We start from the raw sequence: 14,446 nt of genomic DNA, 5'->3' as shown, positions 1-14,446 counted from the left end.
AAAAGGCTCTCAACTGAGGAGCAAGGCCAGTGGAGAAGACTATCAGACTTGGTTTATAATGTTTGGGTAACTATTTGGACGTCATTTACATCGTTGGAGTGATTTTACCTCTAATTTGTATTGGGTTTTATTAGTTAACCTGGGAATTTATAATTTAACTCACTTATCTCTGTGTTAAATTTTTTAGAGCTCCATCACACCAGTGATTTATCGCACACTCACTATGCCTGGTATGCGGTTTGGCAGCCTGGAACTCACATGATCTCGTCCATGTCCTGCACTTATTTTGCCTCTTCCCCTCCATGTTTCATTTCTTTTTAGAGTGGGGAAAGTCTATTTTTTCCCTCCATGCAAAATAAATGCGCTCCTCCCTCCTGTCTATTGCTGTCGTTGCATTCTATCCAACCATCCTGTTCTTTGTTGGGTCATGTGTGTCTAAGGGTGTATGGCCTACAGGCCTGTAAATCATGTTTACCCGCAAAGGTTTATGGGTGAATGGTTGCTTCTGCTTCTAAGCTAGCAAACTGTTTTTTTCTGTACTAGTTTGCAACATTCCTCTGTCCATGGGAAGATGAGTCCAAGCACGGTTCTCATAGAGCATACTAACGAGCTAACATTCCAAGGTGGTTCAGTCAAGAGGCTGGCAATAACACCCTTAGAAAGCCAATTAGTCAGAATACCTGTGCCAAGAACATGTCAAGAATTACCTTGCTTATCACTCAATGCCAATTAGTGCTGTGGAAACAACATTCAATCAATCACTTGTTTAACTTGGCAGTTAACTTGGCTATAATTGCTATAAAAAGGGTGAGGGTCCCGACTGGTCAAAGGGTCTTTTGTGCAGAAAGCCTTTGCAGTCTGGTCCGCTTTTATTGGGATATGCCTAATATGCCGTAAAATATGCCAATAAATTAGTCTCCTTGTAAGCAAACCTGTGAATCTAACTACTTTTGTCTCCTTGGTGACCTTGAAAGAACCTGAAAGCTCATGGCTGGAGCTAACGAAGGGCAGTTCTCCACTCAACTGTGAAGAGAGTTAGCTTCGGCTATTGGGCGGTATAAAAATGTAATAAATAAATAAATAATAAATAAAGGGGGAGGGAGGTCCCATTTAACTCTATGCTCTTCCTCCTGAGTAGGCATGACCTTAAAAGAAATGTGGAAAATGCACTGGGACAGGGGTGGTGATGGTTCACCCTGCGAAGCTTCGCAGTTAAAGACTTGGGTTTTTTTTAGAAATGGGGCGAGGCAGTGCATGATCGGCCCTCCTCCCCTGTAGTTCGCTGAGATGGCCCATCGTACTTTCGGTCCTCCAACTCGTTTTATAAGGATCCTAGGGAAAGCGTTGTGAGTTCTTTTTCTGTTTGCTTTTGTAAACATAGTGTGCGGCTGTGGAGTGTACAGTGATATAAAATAGTCACTACTCTTCGTTTCTGTCCCTTATTTGTGTGCCCCAGGATTGCTTCCCTCCATTCAGCCACTAGTGGAGTACTTTGGCTCCTTCTTTGGAGTCACTGTCACTACATATTCATATCCAGCTGTATCATCCTTTGGTTTACAAAAAATTTATTGCAGAACAAAATTCAATTTCCAGAGGCGTTCCAAGTTATATATTTCCTGATTTCAGGGCACCAGGGGAAATGATTTAAAATAATAATAATAAAAAAGTTATCACGAAGCAAAATAGGCTCATGTTAATTATAGGGGAATGGGAAAGTACATGTGCCAAGGCTTTCTCCACAACAATTTAAGTGCAGACTTAAACAGGATGAATCATAAAAGGCACACAGATTAAGGGTGCAATTCTATTGGGATGCTATCAGCCTTTGAATTTGGAGGCTAATGGACATCCTGTGCAGAGTGGGAGGAGAATGGAGGCAATCTTTGCCTCCGTGTTCCTCCCAATCTGCATTTTTGCTAGATGAACTTTTATGCCCATCTAGCTGGGGCTCTGCAGAGTGGGAGGGAAGGAGGCTGGGAAAGCAAGAGGATTCTTTGCAAGCTGGCCTCCCCAGTCCCCTCCCCGCCCACAGAACCACCCCATTTCCCTCCTCTCCAAGGTTGCTTTTGTGACCTTGGAGTGGCAGCCAGTGCGGTTCTCTTTGCATCAACTGTGATGGGGCTGGGAGCTCATACTCCTGGGTCTGAAGTTGGAGTACCATCTACGAGCCATAGGACTGCTGGTACATCGAATTTAACATTGATCTTTTGTACTTAAAAATAAGCACAAATTGCAGCAAAGAGAGCCACAAGGCCAACCAGCATAAAGCAAAGATGCAACAAATCAATGTTTGAGATGTGAACAGCCCTAGTTCTCATGGGTTTCAGGATCCGGTCATGCTGGGTCAGGATAGCTTCCCTGGCTCTATTCCATTTCCTTGGTCCACGCAGGCGGTACTGGTATGGGGTGCATGGCCCAAACACAACCTCCCAGGCCAGCTTGGGATCTGTGAGAAACAGAGACCATATGTTGGGCTTTGCACCTATCAGAGAAGCCAGTTCATCCATGTATGTAATGTAGTCCACTTGAATGGTGTGGCGTTGGCTTTTCACATACCTGAAAGAAAACAGAAGTGCAGTTTACTAACTATTTGACTGAATAGAAGAAATAACCTAGAAGGCAATGAGGGTGGTAGTAAGAAGGTTTTCTCCAGAGCTGGCCTCCCCATGAGGTGGAGTGAACCCTCAGGTAGCAGAACCAGAAGGGTGGCAGATCTTGTACCCTTCCCCACTGTCAGGAAGGTTGCATGACCTGCTACCATACTATGCCTTACTCTCTTTCTGTTGTGGGGCAATGTTTTGTTTGAGGCATCCTCAGAGCAAGGCATTGACCCACATTATCCTCTAGAGCACAGCTGGCATGGCTATCTGGAGCATTGCCCACCTGTTGCTGCACTCTGAGATGTCTCAAAGTGAGGTATCAGGTAGGAGGGATTATTTATTTATTTATTTATTGCATTTTTATACCACCCAAAAGCCGAAGCTCCCTGGGAGGTTCACAAAAACTAAAACCATTCAAAGTATAAAACAAACAGTATAAAAACATGATATAAAAATGCACATTAAAACTGATTATAAACATACCACACATTACTTTAAAACATTAAAACGTCTTTAAAACATTCTAAAATTTTACTGGATAGGCCTGCCAGAATAGATCAGTCTTTATTGCTTTTTTAACATTCTAAAAGACCGTCAAGTTGACGAATTTCCTCTGGCAGGACATTCCACAGTCTGGGAGCAGCGGAAGAGAAGGTCCTCTGGGTAACAGTTGTTAATCTAGTTTGTACTAGCTGAAGTAGATTCTTCCCAGAGGACCTGAGTGTGCAGGGTGGATTGTACAGGAGAAGGCGATCCTGCAGGTAGCCTGGACCCAAACCATCTCTGGGAACAGAGCTCTCCAGAGAGCACACCCTGCCCAAATACTTCGCTTTCAGGCACTCTAGTTCAGGTGACTGTGGAGATTGCCTGTGCTGATCTCCAGGGTCACATCTGAGGAAGGATTCCGCAGAACAAGCCATTGAGGGGGAAATAGACAGTGATGGCAGCAGCTGATTGAGGGAAGAGGAAGACAGTGCATCTTTCCACCTTAAGCAGCAGAAGATCTTGTGCCAGCCATGATCTCAAGAGGTTTTCTCCATTAACATTAATCTTAGCATAGGTCTTCTCAGCAAAAGCTGGATTGCAATGCCATTGGTATAGCTTCACAGAGGGCACTTGTGCCAGGTACAAAGTTTACACAAGGGATGCAGAACCAATTTTAGGTAGGGTGGGTATGGAAACCCTACATGCAGCGAAGCTGGGCTGGCCTACCCCCCATTGTTCCTCCAATGGAAATGTCATGCCCTGCATGGAAATGGAGTCGGGAGATGAGGGGGAGTTGGCAGAGGCTGGACCCAGTGCAGAGGGGCCTGGCTCAGGAGATGAGAATAGACTGGCAGAGGCTGTGGCAGAGCCTCAGAGAGAGGAGCCAAGGCCAGCAGGAACCTCTGCCGGCTCTGAGGGCCTGATGCCGGCAAAGACTCTGGAGGAGCCGCAGGGATCTGAGGAGGAGACGGACAAGCCCGGTTTCAGCCAGTTACGGGCGGAGAAGGCCACCCGACGCCGGTCTAGCCGTCTCCAACAGAAACGCCAGGCAATCAGAGATCAGCTGCGGAACTCTGACTCAGCACTCTGACTGAGGATAAAAGAGCAGCCGGGAGCCCTGCCAAATTGTCAGAGATTATCTGAGTTCTTCGGCAGAAGCTTTGGCTCTGAGATCTCTTGACCACACACCTTGCTCCAGATACCGAGTTCCTGAACCCAGCCTTGACTCCGTGACCCCGTGACCACGCCTGACGACTTCTGGATTCCTATTGTGACCTTGGACTGCTCTTGACGACGTTTTGCCCGTGCCTACTCCCGTGACCTTTGGACTGTATCTTTGGACCTTGCTGACTGTCGGCTGTGCTTGACCTAGGACTGAATCACTGTGCCTCCGCTTTGCCACGCTCCTTGGACCTCGGACCAGACATTGACCTCGCTGTAAGCCTGCACCTTGCCTTGCTACGTCTTTCTTTTGGCTTTTGCTTTTCAAGCCCTTTTTTCCCCTGCACTTGCTTCCCAAGTCTGTAACTGCAATAAACTCATTGTTGCTAAGATACCAGCTGTGCTCATTTGTCTTTGTCAAGCCATCTGGCAGCTTTCCCGGACAGAATAATCTCTGACCTGGCTGACAAAGATAAGAGCAATGGAAGAGTTATTAGTAAAGAACCAGCAATTGGAGAATCTTGTTATGCAGTTACAGACCGCCGTCGCTGTATTGCAAGCACAACCAGCCCAACCCCCACCCACCCCTCGAAGGTGTAAGTGTTTGGCTGCCCTGCCTGAAAAATTCTCTGGCAAGCCGCAGGAGCTGGAAGGTTTTTTAGCCCAGTGCAGGCTGCACTTCCAGCTCAGGCCAGAGGATTTCCCTACAGACACGCAGAAAGTGGCGTTTGTCATCAGCCTCCTGTCTGGACCAACGCAGCGATGGGCCACTCCGTATCTGCTCCAAGACCACCCTTTTCTGAACCAGCTGGACAATTTTTTAAAAGAATTGCTGGCTACCTGGGGAGATCCAGTTGAGGTAGAAACAGCAGAAAGGCTCATCCATCACCTGCACCAGGGAAAGGGCTCAGTGAGGGAGTATACCACTGAGTTCCGCCTCATCGCTCAGGACCTCACCTGGAACAATAGCGCCCTCCAAGCCCAGTATAGATATGGACTCTCAGACGCTATCCTTGATGAATTGGCTCGAGCTGCTCCACCTGAGTCTTTGGCTCTGCTCATGGAACAGGCTGCACGGATTGATGGCAGGCTGAATGCCCGCAGGCTAGCCCGCTTACAGAACCCACCCAGGTCGGAAGGGTGGGCTTTGAGGGGACCTGCAGCTGCTCCAGAGACATCCGTAGCCTCGACCAAGGTTCCTGTACCTAGCCCACCAGAGGAGCCGATGCAGCTGGGAGGAGCATGTCCACATCTGTCAGCAGCAGAAAAAGAGCGGAGGAGGGCAGGGGGCCTTTGCCTCTACTGTGGACAGGGGGGCCATTTTGCCCATGTGTGTCCTCTCAAGCAGCGAGGGGGCCCCTTGCCAGGAAACGGACCCTCCCAGGCTTAGTTGGGGTTAAAAGCCTGGGAGAACCTGCGTTAGCCACTACCCCACCCCAGTCAGAACCCCGAAGGGATACGCTGTTGGTCACAGCTACCCTTAGGGGACGGGAGGGCCCGGTGATGTCAGTAGGGGCCATGATTGACTCTGGGGCGTCCAACAGCTTTATGGACCTGGGGTTTGCCACCCAGCACCAGGTCCCGTTGCAGCAATTGGAAGAACCCCGGCCGGTGGAGACCATTGACGGACGGCTCCTAAAGTCAGGCCCCGTGACCCAACAGACGGAGGTGCTGACTATGGAGATTCAGGGCCATGTAGAACAGGTCCAGTTTTTCGTGGCCACTGTCCCACACTTCCCGCTGGTCCTTGGGATGCCCTGGCTGACCCAGCACAACCCCTGTATATCATGGGCTCAGAGGGAAGTGCTGTTTGCCTCGCCCTACTGTCAGGAGCACTGCTGGCCCGAACGGATCCCTGCCGCCCCAGAAACACCCCCCCAAGAACCTGCTGGCAGCCTACCCGCAAAATATCAGGAATTTGCGGGAGTCTTCAGCAAAAAGGAAGCTGAGCGACTGCCTCCACACCGGACGTATGACTGTGCCATAGACTTAGTCCCAGGAGCCCCTATACCGGCGGGGCGCCTATATTCTTTGTCGGAACTGGAACTGGCCACCCTAAGGGACTTTTTGGAGTCCAACCTGAGGAAGGGCTTCATCCGTCCATCCACGTCGCCGGCAGGGGCCCCGGTCCTCTTTGTAAAGAAGAAGAACACTAGTGAACTCAGGCTCTGCAATGATTACAGAGCTTTGAACAGAATTACCATCTGCAACCGGTACCCGCTACCCTTGATCCCGGAGTTGTTGGAACGTCTTCACCATGCTCGGGTTTTTACAAAGCTGGATTTAAGGGGAGCCTATAACTTGGTGCGCATCCGACCCGGGGATGAGTGGAAGACTGCCTTCATGACCCGATACGGCCAGTACGAGTATACGGTCATGCCGTTCGGCCTGTGCAATGCCCCAGCCGTGTGTCAACACTTCGTGAACGATGTGTTCCGAGACTACTTGGATCGGTTCGTGATAATTTACCTGGACGATTTTTTGATCTACTCCCCGAACCAGACCATCCACGACGTCCATGTGAAGGCAGTGCTTCGGAGACTCCAAGAACACCACCTCTATGCAAAATTAGAAAAATGCGAGTTCGATTTGACGGAGGTGGAATTTTTGGGGTACCGGATCTCAGCAAGAGGGGTGGAGATGGACCAAGCAAAGGTGGAGGCGGTGTTATCATGGCAGCCTCTGAGGAACAGGAAGGAGGTTCAGCGGTTCTTAGGATTCGCAATTTTTTATCGGAGATTCATTCCCGACTTTGCAACCCTCGCTGAGCCTATCACACAGTTGCTCCGTGGTAAGGCCCCGTTCCAGTGGACTATGAGCACCCAGCAGGCCTTTGAAAAACTGAAAACTAAGTTTACCTCGTCTCCAATTTTACAGCATCCCGATCCTCAGACCCCTTTCATAGTTGAGACGGACGCCTCGGACGTCGCTATCGGAGCAGTGCTGCTGCAGCCAAACAAGGAGGCATCTCGGCTGTCGCCTTGTGCCTTTTACTCCAGACAGCTCACGCCCCCAGAACGTAACTACACCATCTGGGAGAAGGAGCTGCTGGCCATTAAGGCAGCCTTTAAGGCATGGCGGCATTTGCTGGAGGGAGCGGCGCACCCGGTGGAGGTGAGAACGGACCATCGTAATCTGGAGTATTTGCAGACTGCACGAAAATTGACGCAGCGTCAGAAGTGATGGTCCTTGTTCTTCGTCCGGTTCAACTTTAAGCTGAAGTACATCCCACGCTCCCAGAATCGACAGGCGGATGCGTTATCCCGGAAGCCTGAATATGCGACACAGCCTGGGGAAGAGAAGAGGTCAACAATTCTGCGTCCGGAACATTTTGCGGCTGCCCCATTGATCGAGCAAATTCGGGACCTCCAGGCGCGGGACTCTTTGGTGGCAGCACACGCCAGGGATGACCCGCCAACTCCGTTCGTCATGCAGGACGGCCTTCTGTATCACCGTGGCCGTCTTTATGTACCAGGAGGGCCTTGTCGGGATTCGGTGCTTCACCTGTGCCACGATTCAAAGCCTGCCGGGCACTTTGGGTTCTGCAAAACGCTGCACCTCCTGACTCGGGAATTTTGGTGGCCTCGGGTCCGAGCGGATGTTGGCCGCTATGTGCAAAGCTGCCCAGTCTGCCACAGAGCAAAGGATTTGCGGGGGCGGCCGGCAGGGCTACTGCACCCCTTGGCGACTCCTTCAGGTCCCTGGCGGGTGATCTCAATGGATTTTATAATGGACCTTCCTCTGTCTGCAGGCCATACCACCATCTTCGTGGTAGTAGATTTATTTTCGAAGATGGCCCATTTTGTACCTTGCATAGGGATGCCCACGGCAAAAGAAACGGCGAGGCTCTTTGTAAATCAGGTGTTCAGGTACCATGGCCTCCCAGAGGGAATAGTCTCAGACCATGGAGTGCAGTTTACGGCTAGGTTCTGGAAGAGTCTCCTCCAGCTGTTGGATATCAAGGCCCACATGTCGTCAGCATACCATCCCCAGACGGACGGTCAGACGGAGCGAACTAAAGGCACGCTGGAGCAGTACCTACGCTGTTATACAAACTATCAGCAGGATGACTGGGCGGAGTTGCTCCCCTTGGCGGAGTTTGCATATAACAACTCGGTCCACGCCTCCACCCAGCAGACCCCTTTTTTCACGACAGGGGGGTTTCATCCTCGATGGTTTCCAGCAGTCGTGCCTTCTTCGGCGGTTCCTGCAGCAGACCAGTGGTTGCGGGAATTGCAGGCAGCTCGGGCATTGCTTCAAGAGCAGTTGGAGGTGGCCAAAGAAGCATATAAGGCCGGGGCGGATCGGAAGCGACAGGAGGGACCTCCCTTAAAGGTCGGGGACCGAGTCTGGCTGTCGACCCGAAATCTGCCTCTGCAACGCCCGTGTCGGAAGCTGGACGCTCGGTTTATAGGGCCGTACCTAATAACCGCAGAGGTCAACCCAGTGGCATTCAGATTACAGCTGCCTCGGACATTACAGATACACCCAGTCTTCCACCGATCGTTGCTAGTCCCGGCGACTGGGGTGCGGCCAGATTCGGGGGCAGGGCCTCCTCCTGCTCCAGTACTCGTGGATGGGGAAGAGGAATTTGAGGTGGCACAGGTGTTGGACTCCCGAAGGTACCGTGGTCGACTACAATATCTGATTGACTGGGTGGGCTATGGTCCTGAGGAGCGATCATGGGAACCAGCTTCAGAGGTCCACGCTCCCATCTTGGTTCGCGACTTCCACCGCCGTTATCCCCGGAAGCCGGGCCCTCAGGGTTCGGGGGAAGGGGATAATGGAGGGGGGAGTAGTGTCATGCCCTGCATGGAAATGGAGTCAGGAGATGAGGGGGAGTTGGCAGAGGCTGGACCCAGTGCAGAGGGGCCTGGCTCAGGAGATGAGAATAGACTGGCAGAGGCTGTGGCAGAGCCTCAGGGAGAGGAGCCAAGGCCAGCAGGAACCTCTGCCGGCTCTGAGGGCCTGATGCCGGCAAAGACTCTGGAGGAGCCGCAGGGATCTGAGGAGGAGACGGACAAGCCCGGTTTCAGCCAGTTACGGGAGGAGAAGGCCACCCGACGCCGGTCTAGCCGTCTCCAACAGAAACGCCAGGCAATCAGAGATCAGCTGCGGAACTCTGACTCAGCACTCTGACTGAGGATAAAAGAGCAGCCAGGAGCCCTGCCAAATTGTCAGAGATTATCTGAGTTCTTCGGCAGAAGCTTTGGCTCTGAGATCTCTTGACCACACACCTTGCTCCAGATACCGAGTTCCTGAACCCAGCCTTGACTCCCGGACCCCGTGACCACGCCTGATGACTTCTAGATTCCTATTGCGACCTTGGACTGCTCTTGACGATGTTTTGCCCGTGCCTACTCCCGTGACCTTTGGACTGTATCTTTGGACCTTGCTGACTGTCGGCTGTGCTTGACCTAGGATTGAATCACTGTGCCTCCGCTTTGCCACGCTCCTTGGACCTCGGACCGGACATTGACCTCGCTGTAAGCCTGCACCTTGCCTTGCTACGTCTTTCTTTTGGCTTTTGCTTTTCAAGCCCTTTTTTCCCCTGCACTTGCTTCCCAAGTCTGTAACTGCAATAAACTCATTGTTGCTAAGATACCAACTGTGTTCATTTGTCTTTGTCAAGTCATCTGGCAGCTTTCCCGGATAGGAAAAGCGATGGGGACTACATCAGTTCTGTCTTGTCTTTGCTTGCCGTATACCTCCTTCCCTCAATAGGGTGAAGTTGGGTCTGCTTCATTTGTCCAATGGCTTACCCACCCTGCCTCCTTCCATTTTGGGAATTGGCCCTTGCCAAGGAGAGCAGCCATTCTCCTTTGTGCAGACAAATCTCACCGCCCAGCATTTCTGATGTTATCTCCCATCTCAGATCAGAGATTACAGCTGGATTTCCACTACTGGCATGCATTAGCAGGGGCATCCCTGCTCCTAGCCTGGAGAAGAGAAGATTGAGGGAAGACATGATAGCACTCTTCAAATACTTAAAAGGTTGTCATGCGGAGGAGGGCCAGGATCTCTTCTTAATCATCCCAGAGTGCAGGACATGGAATAACGGGCTCAAGTTATAGGAAGCCAGATTCCGGCTGGACATCAGGAAAAACTTCCTGACTGTTAGAGCAGTATGACAATGGAACCAGTTACCTAGGGAGGTTGTGGGCTCTCCCACACTAGAGGCATTCAAGAGGCAGGTAGACAACCATCTGTCAGGGATGCTTTAGGGTGGATTCCTGCATTGAGCAGGGGTTGGATGCGATGGCCTTGTAGGCCCCTTCGAACTCTATTATTCTATGATTCTATCTGACCTAACAGCTGAGAATACCCTCTGAAGGGATTCTTTCAGAGGATGGGCTTAGACTCTAAGCCCTTCTCCCTGGAGAAACTAGCAGAGACTCCGTGGGCTAGATTGGGGTGTCTCTTGGGCTGGATGTAGCTGTCAGGCCGGAGATTGTACACCCCTGGTATGCACCAATAACCTTGAACATTTCCTCAGCTCATACTTAGCTTTAAACCCAGCCATTAAGATGGGTTCCATTTAAATGTTTTACATTCCTGCTTCTCTTTCTCTTTCTCTTACTCCAGTTTTCTGTTATTTTCTTTCATTTGAAGCATGATCAGTTTTTTTACATGGCCCGCTGATGTGCAGCTAATTTAAGTTTGCTCACTCAACCTTTAATTCACATGATTCTCTTTGTTTTCTACATTCCCACTTCCCTGATAATCGGTGGTAAAGAAAAATATGAACCAAAATAGTATTGCTACTGGTGCCACTGCTACCGTGCTCATGTTGGGCATTGAATTTCTCACGTTGGATTGAATCAACTGCCTAAATCCACTGCAGAGTGAGGAAAACCCTGGGCTGCTCCAAGTGAACTCTCACAACAGGGTTTAAGACACTGGCATAGTGGATGGCAGTGGCGGCACCATTCTACATGACACCTATTTCCCTATGTGGTGGCAGTTTAGGTTTTGATTAGGCACTCCTGGTACCTTCACTGAGAGATTTGGGCAAGGTAAGGACAGATTGTGGTCCAAGCTAGATCTTGCTTCCCTTCCTCAAGTCTATAGCTCACAAGTTTCTCTGATGCAGATCCCCCTAGCTACTGCCTTCATTGTATCCCATAATACTGTTGGGGGATATTCCCCATTATCATTAATTTCCCATAGCTCTTGTAGCTCTCTCCCCATCTTCTCCACTATCTTTTCATATTTTAATATTCTTGTATTTAACTTCCATCTATTAGCTTCTCTGTAGTCTCTCTTCACTTTAAAATCCATGTTTACCAATGCGTGGTCAGCTACCTTAATTACCTCTACCTCTGTATTACACACTTTTATTGCTAGCTCTTTTGAAACAAAAATGTAGTCTATCCTTGAAAAACTTTTATGGATGGATGAGTAAAAGGTGTATTTTAATTCACTCCCCCCTCGTCAATTGCCAAACATCTGTCAAATCCCTTTCCTTTATCATTTTATTTAAACTTGTAATATTATTCCTTCTTTCTCGAGCGGTGGGGTTTGACTTATCAAGAATGTTATCCATCACCATATTAAAATCTCCAGCAACTATTACATGCCCTTTTTTAATTTCTTCCATTTCTCTAAATACTTCCCTATAAAGCTCACTATGGGCCTTGCTAGACCTGCCGGCTTATGCCGGCAGGGAGGCGGGGCCGAGGCGCGCTGAAGTTAGCGCGCCTCCCCCAGGCTACTAGACACATGACGCGCAGGGACGTCGTGTCCCTGCGGCGTCCGCCATTTTTTTTTTAATTTTAAAGGGGCCGGGTGCGGCCCGAAGACTCCGGAGAGGTAAGTGGGTTTTGGGGGGTTTTTTTACTGGGGGGGGCGAAGGCTGGGAGGGTGGGTGCCAGGGTGGGTGGCACGGGGGGAGGGCGGGTGCGATCGCGCTGCATGCCGCGGCGCGCGGCGCGATCGCACCCGCCCTCCCCCTGTGCCACCCACCCTGGCACCCACCCTCCCAGCCTTCCCCCCCCGCCGATGGGCACAGCGCTACTATAGGCGCTGTGCCAGGTCCGCGGCTTTTCGTGGCTCCTCGCGAGTAAGCGAGGAGCCGCGAAAAGCTGCGGAAGTCCCTAGACGTTCCCCAGCTCCGAAAAGGCGCGCCATAAGCGAATTCGCTTATGGCGCGTTGGAGGAGGCCTCAGCGTGGCCTGTCTCCGGACTCCCCTGTGCATCATCTGGACGCACAGCAGGGAAGCCGGGACAGAAGGCGCGCTAAGGCCTCGTCTAGGAAGGCCCTATGCTTCTCATTAGGGGCGTAAATATTAACTAAAGTGTAATACTCCCCCACCATTTGCCCCTGTACCATAACATATCTCCCTTTCCCATCCCTTTTACTCTTTAATACATTAAATCCACATTTCTTCGAGATAATTATAGCTACACCATTTTTTTATGTCCCCAATGACTTCTCATATAGCACTGCCCACTTTAACCTTAACTCATTCAATCCTTCTTTAGTTTGATGTGTTTCCTGTAGAAAGATAAAATCCGCCCCATCTTTGTTTAACAACTGTTCTATTCTCTTCCTCTTTACAACTGCCCCTAGCCCCTTCACATTGAGTGTTGAGATACGTACTTTCTTCTCCATAACGTATTTGTTTTGTTCTTTGTAGATCCCTTGTGCACACCCACATAAACATCATGACTAACTTAAACTTAAACCAACTAACAAACAAGAATTTTATTCCCTCCCCTCCCCTAATTCCCCTCCTCCCCCTCCCCCCTCTTCTGCTCCCCCCTTTGCTTCTCCATAGGTGAACCACCCTGGTCATATCTAATTCCAACCTTCAAGGGGGTGGGGAGATAGAACCCACAGTCCCACCAGTTAACCTTAAGGCTGTAGTATTTAATAAAGGTTGTAGCAGTATTTCATCCAATATTGGTGTCCACCTCTTTATAGTCACTGCAACCCACAGGTTGTTTTACTTTGGGCTGGTTAAAGTCCTGACCAATCTAAGCTGCAGAAAGTGGTAAATATTTGGAGTTAGAACTACTTAGAGCTGACAGGGATGAATTAGATTCTACTAAGGGTGCAATCCTATCAAAGCAGGAGAAGAAGCAGTGGCGATCTTTGCCTTCCGTCTTCCCACCCTGCATATTTCCAAGGACCACAGCATTGCTCTCTAAGAGCACAGTCCTATTGGATCTGCCCTAGATACTCATAAGCTTCTAAATTTGGAGATTTACAAGTATCCAATACCATTAGCTAGGCAGGTGTTTTCTCTGTCCAGGCAAGGGTGAGGGAAGGGTGAGGGAAGGAGACTGGGGGTAGCTTGGATCCCTGCATCCGCCTTGCGTTTGCAAGCCTGAAGGAGCAGCCTCTCCATACTGGCTGCAAGGGGGCAGGGGAGGAGGCAGGGAGCTCTGTTTCCTGGCTCAGAGCCTCAGAACAAGGAATCCAAAATATCCTATGTCCCCCAGATGCTGCCTGGGAGGCATAGGATTCCTCCCTGAATCTCTTCTGCAAGGAGAACGAACTTTGTATTAGTTTGAAAGACAGCAGAGCAAGCAAGTTGGCATAAGGATTTTAGGGTGAGCCACAGTCCTAATAAATTCAGGCAGCTACAGAGCTCCTTGCATTTTGTTGCAGGGGGAAACACACTTTGGTGTGTGTTTTAATTTATTAATTAAAATATAAGCAATCTTTCTGGACCCAGGCCACCAAAAGGCAGCAAACAAAATACAAATATAAAAATGAAGATGCAATAATTATAATAAAACTTTAAAGTTCAAATACAGTAAACCACAATTCAACCTTTATAAAACTCAACCATAGCCAAAGCAATAGAACATGAAAAAACAGCATGGCCAATAAAATACATGCATTACAGCTGCAATTCTATACAAAGTTTCCTGAGAGTAAGTCCCATTGAAGTGAATATAGCTTCCTTCTGAGTAATATTATTTGTATAGAAAAGGGTTTAATGAAAGTGCCTATGCGTTTTGGACAAAAAAGTCCTTCCTCAGGGCTTATTCAACAAGGTTTTTACAGTTGTTTGCTCAATGAAATCATTGTGGAATGGCTTGCCAGGAGAGATTCGTCAACTTAACAGTCTTCCAGAATTTAAGGAAGCCATAAAGACTGATCTCTTCCAGCAGGCCTACCCAGTTGAATTTTAAGATGCCTGTTTTAACGGTGTGCTGCTTTTAATGATGCACTGATTTTAAACGTT

The 14,446-nt window shown here is 49.5% G+C and overlaps 1 protein-coding gene and 1 long non-coding RNA gene across 4 annotated transcripts in view; both read right to left on the bottom strand.

Annotated features, from left to right (window-relative positions):
• Positions 1–1,548: 1,548 nt before the first annotated feature.
• LOC134403317 (uncharacterized) overlaps positions 1,549–14,446 on the bottom strand; it is a 387,709-nt gene continuing 374,811 nt past the window's right edge. Inside the window, exon 2 of the long non-coding RNA XR_010025799.1 lies at positions 1,549–2,176. This is a non-coding gene — a long non-coding RNA (uncharacterized LOC134403317). The remainder of the gene's footprint in view (positions 2,177–14,446) is intronic.
• LOC134403141 (flavin-containing monooxygenase 5-like) overlaps positions 2,189–14,446 on the bottom strand; it is a 149,704-nt gene continuing 137,446 nt past the window's right edge. For all 3 annotated transcript variants that reach the window (XM_063133252.1, XM_063133260.1, XM_063133267.1), the window contains exon 9: positions 2,189–2,556. In XM_063133252.1, the coding sequence (XP_062989322.1) occupies positions 2,214–2,556 (343 nt within the window). In that variant the 3' untranslated portion in view covers positions 2,189–2,213. The remainder of the gene's footprint in view (positions 2,557–14,446) is intronic.

The sequence above is a fragment of the Elgaria multicarinata genome, chromosome 1 (assembly GCF_023053635.1).
Source record: "Elgaria multicarinata webbii isolate HBS135686 ecotype San Diego chromosome 1, rElgMul1.1.pri, whole genome shotgun sequence".
Classification (NCBI taxonomy): domain Eukaryota; kingdom Metazoa; phylum Chordata; class Lepidosauria; order Squamata; family Anguidae; genus Elgaria; species Elgaria multicarinata.
The sequence above is the reverse complement of the archived record's forward strand: the minus strand, read 5'-3'. Positions and strand labels throughout refer to the sequence as shown.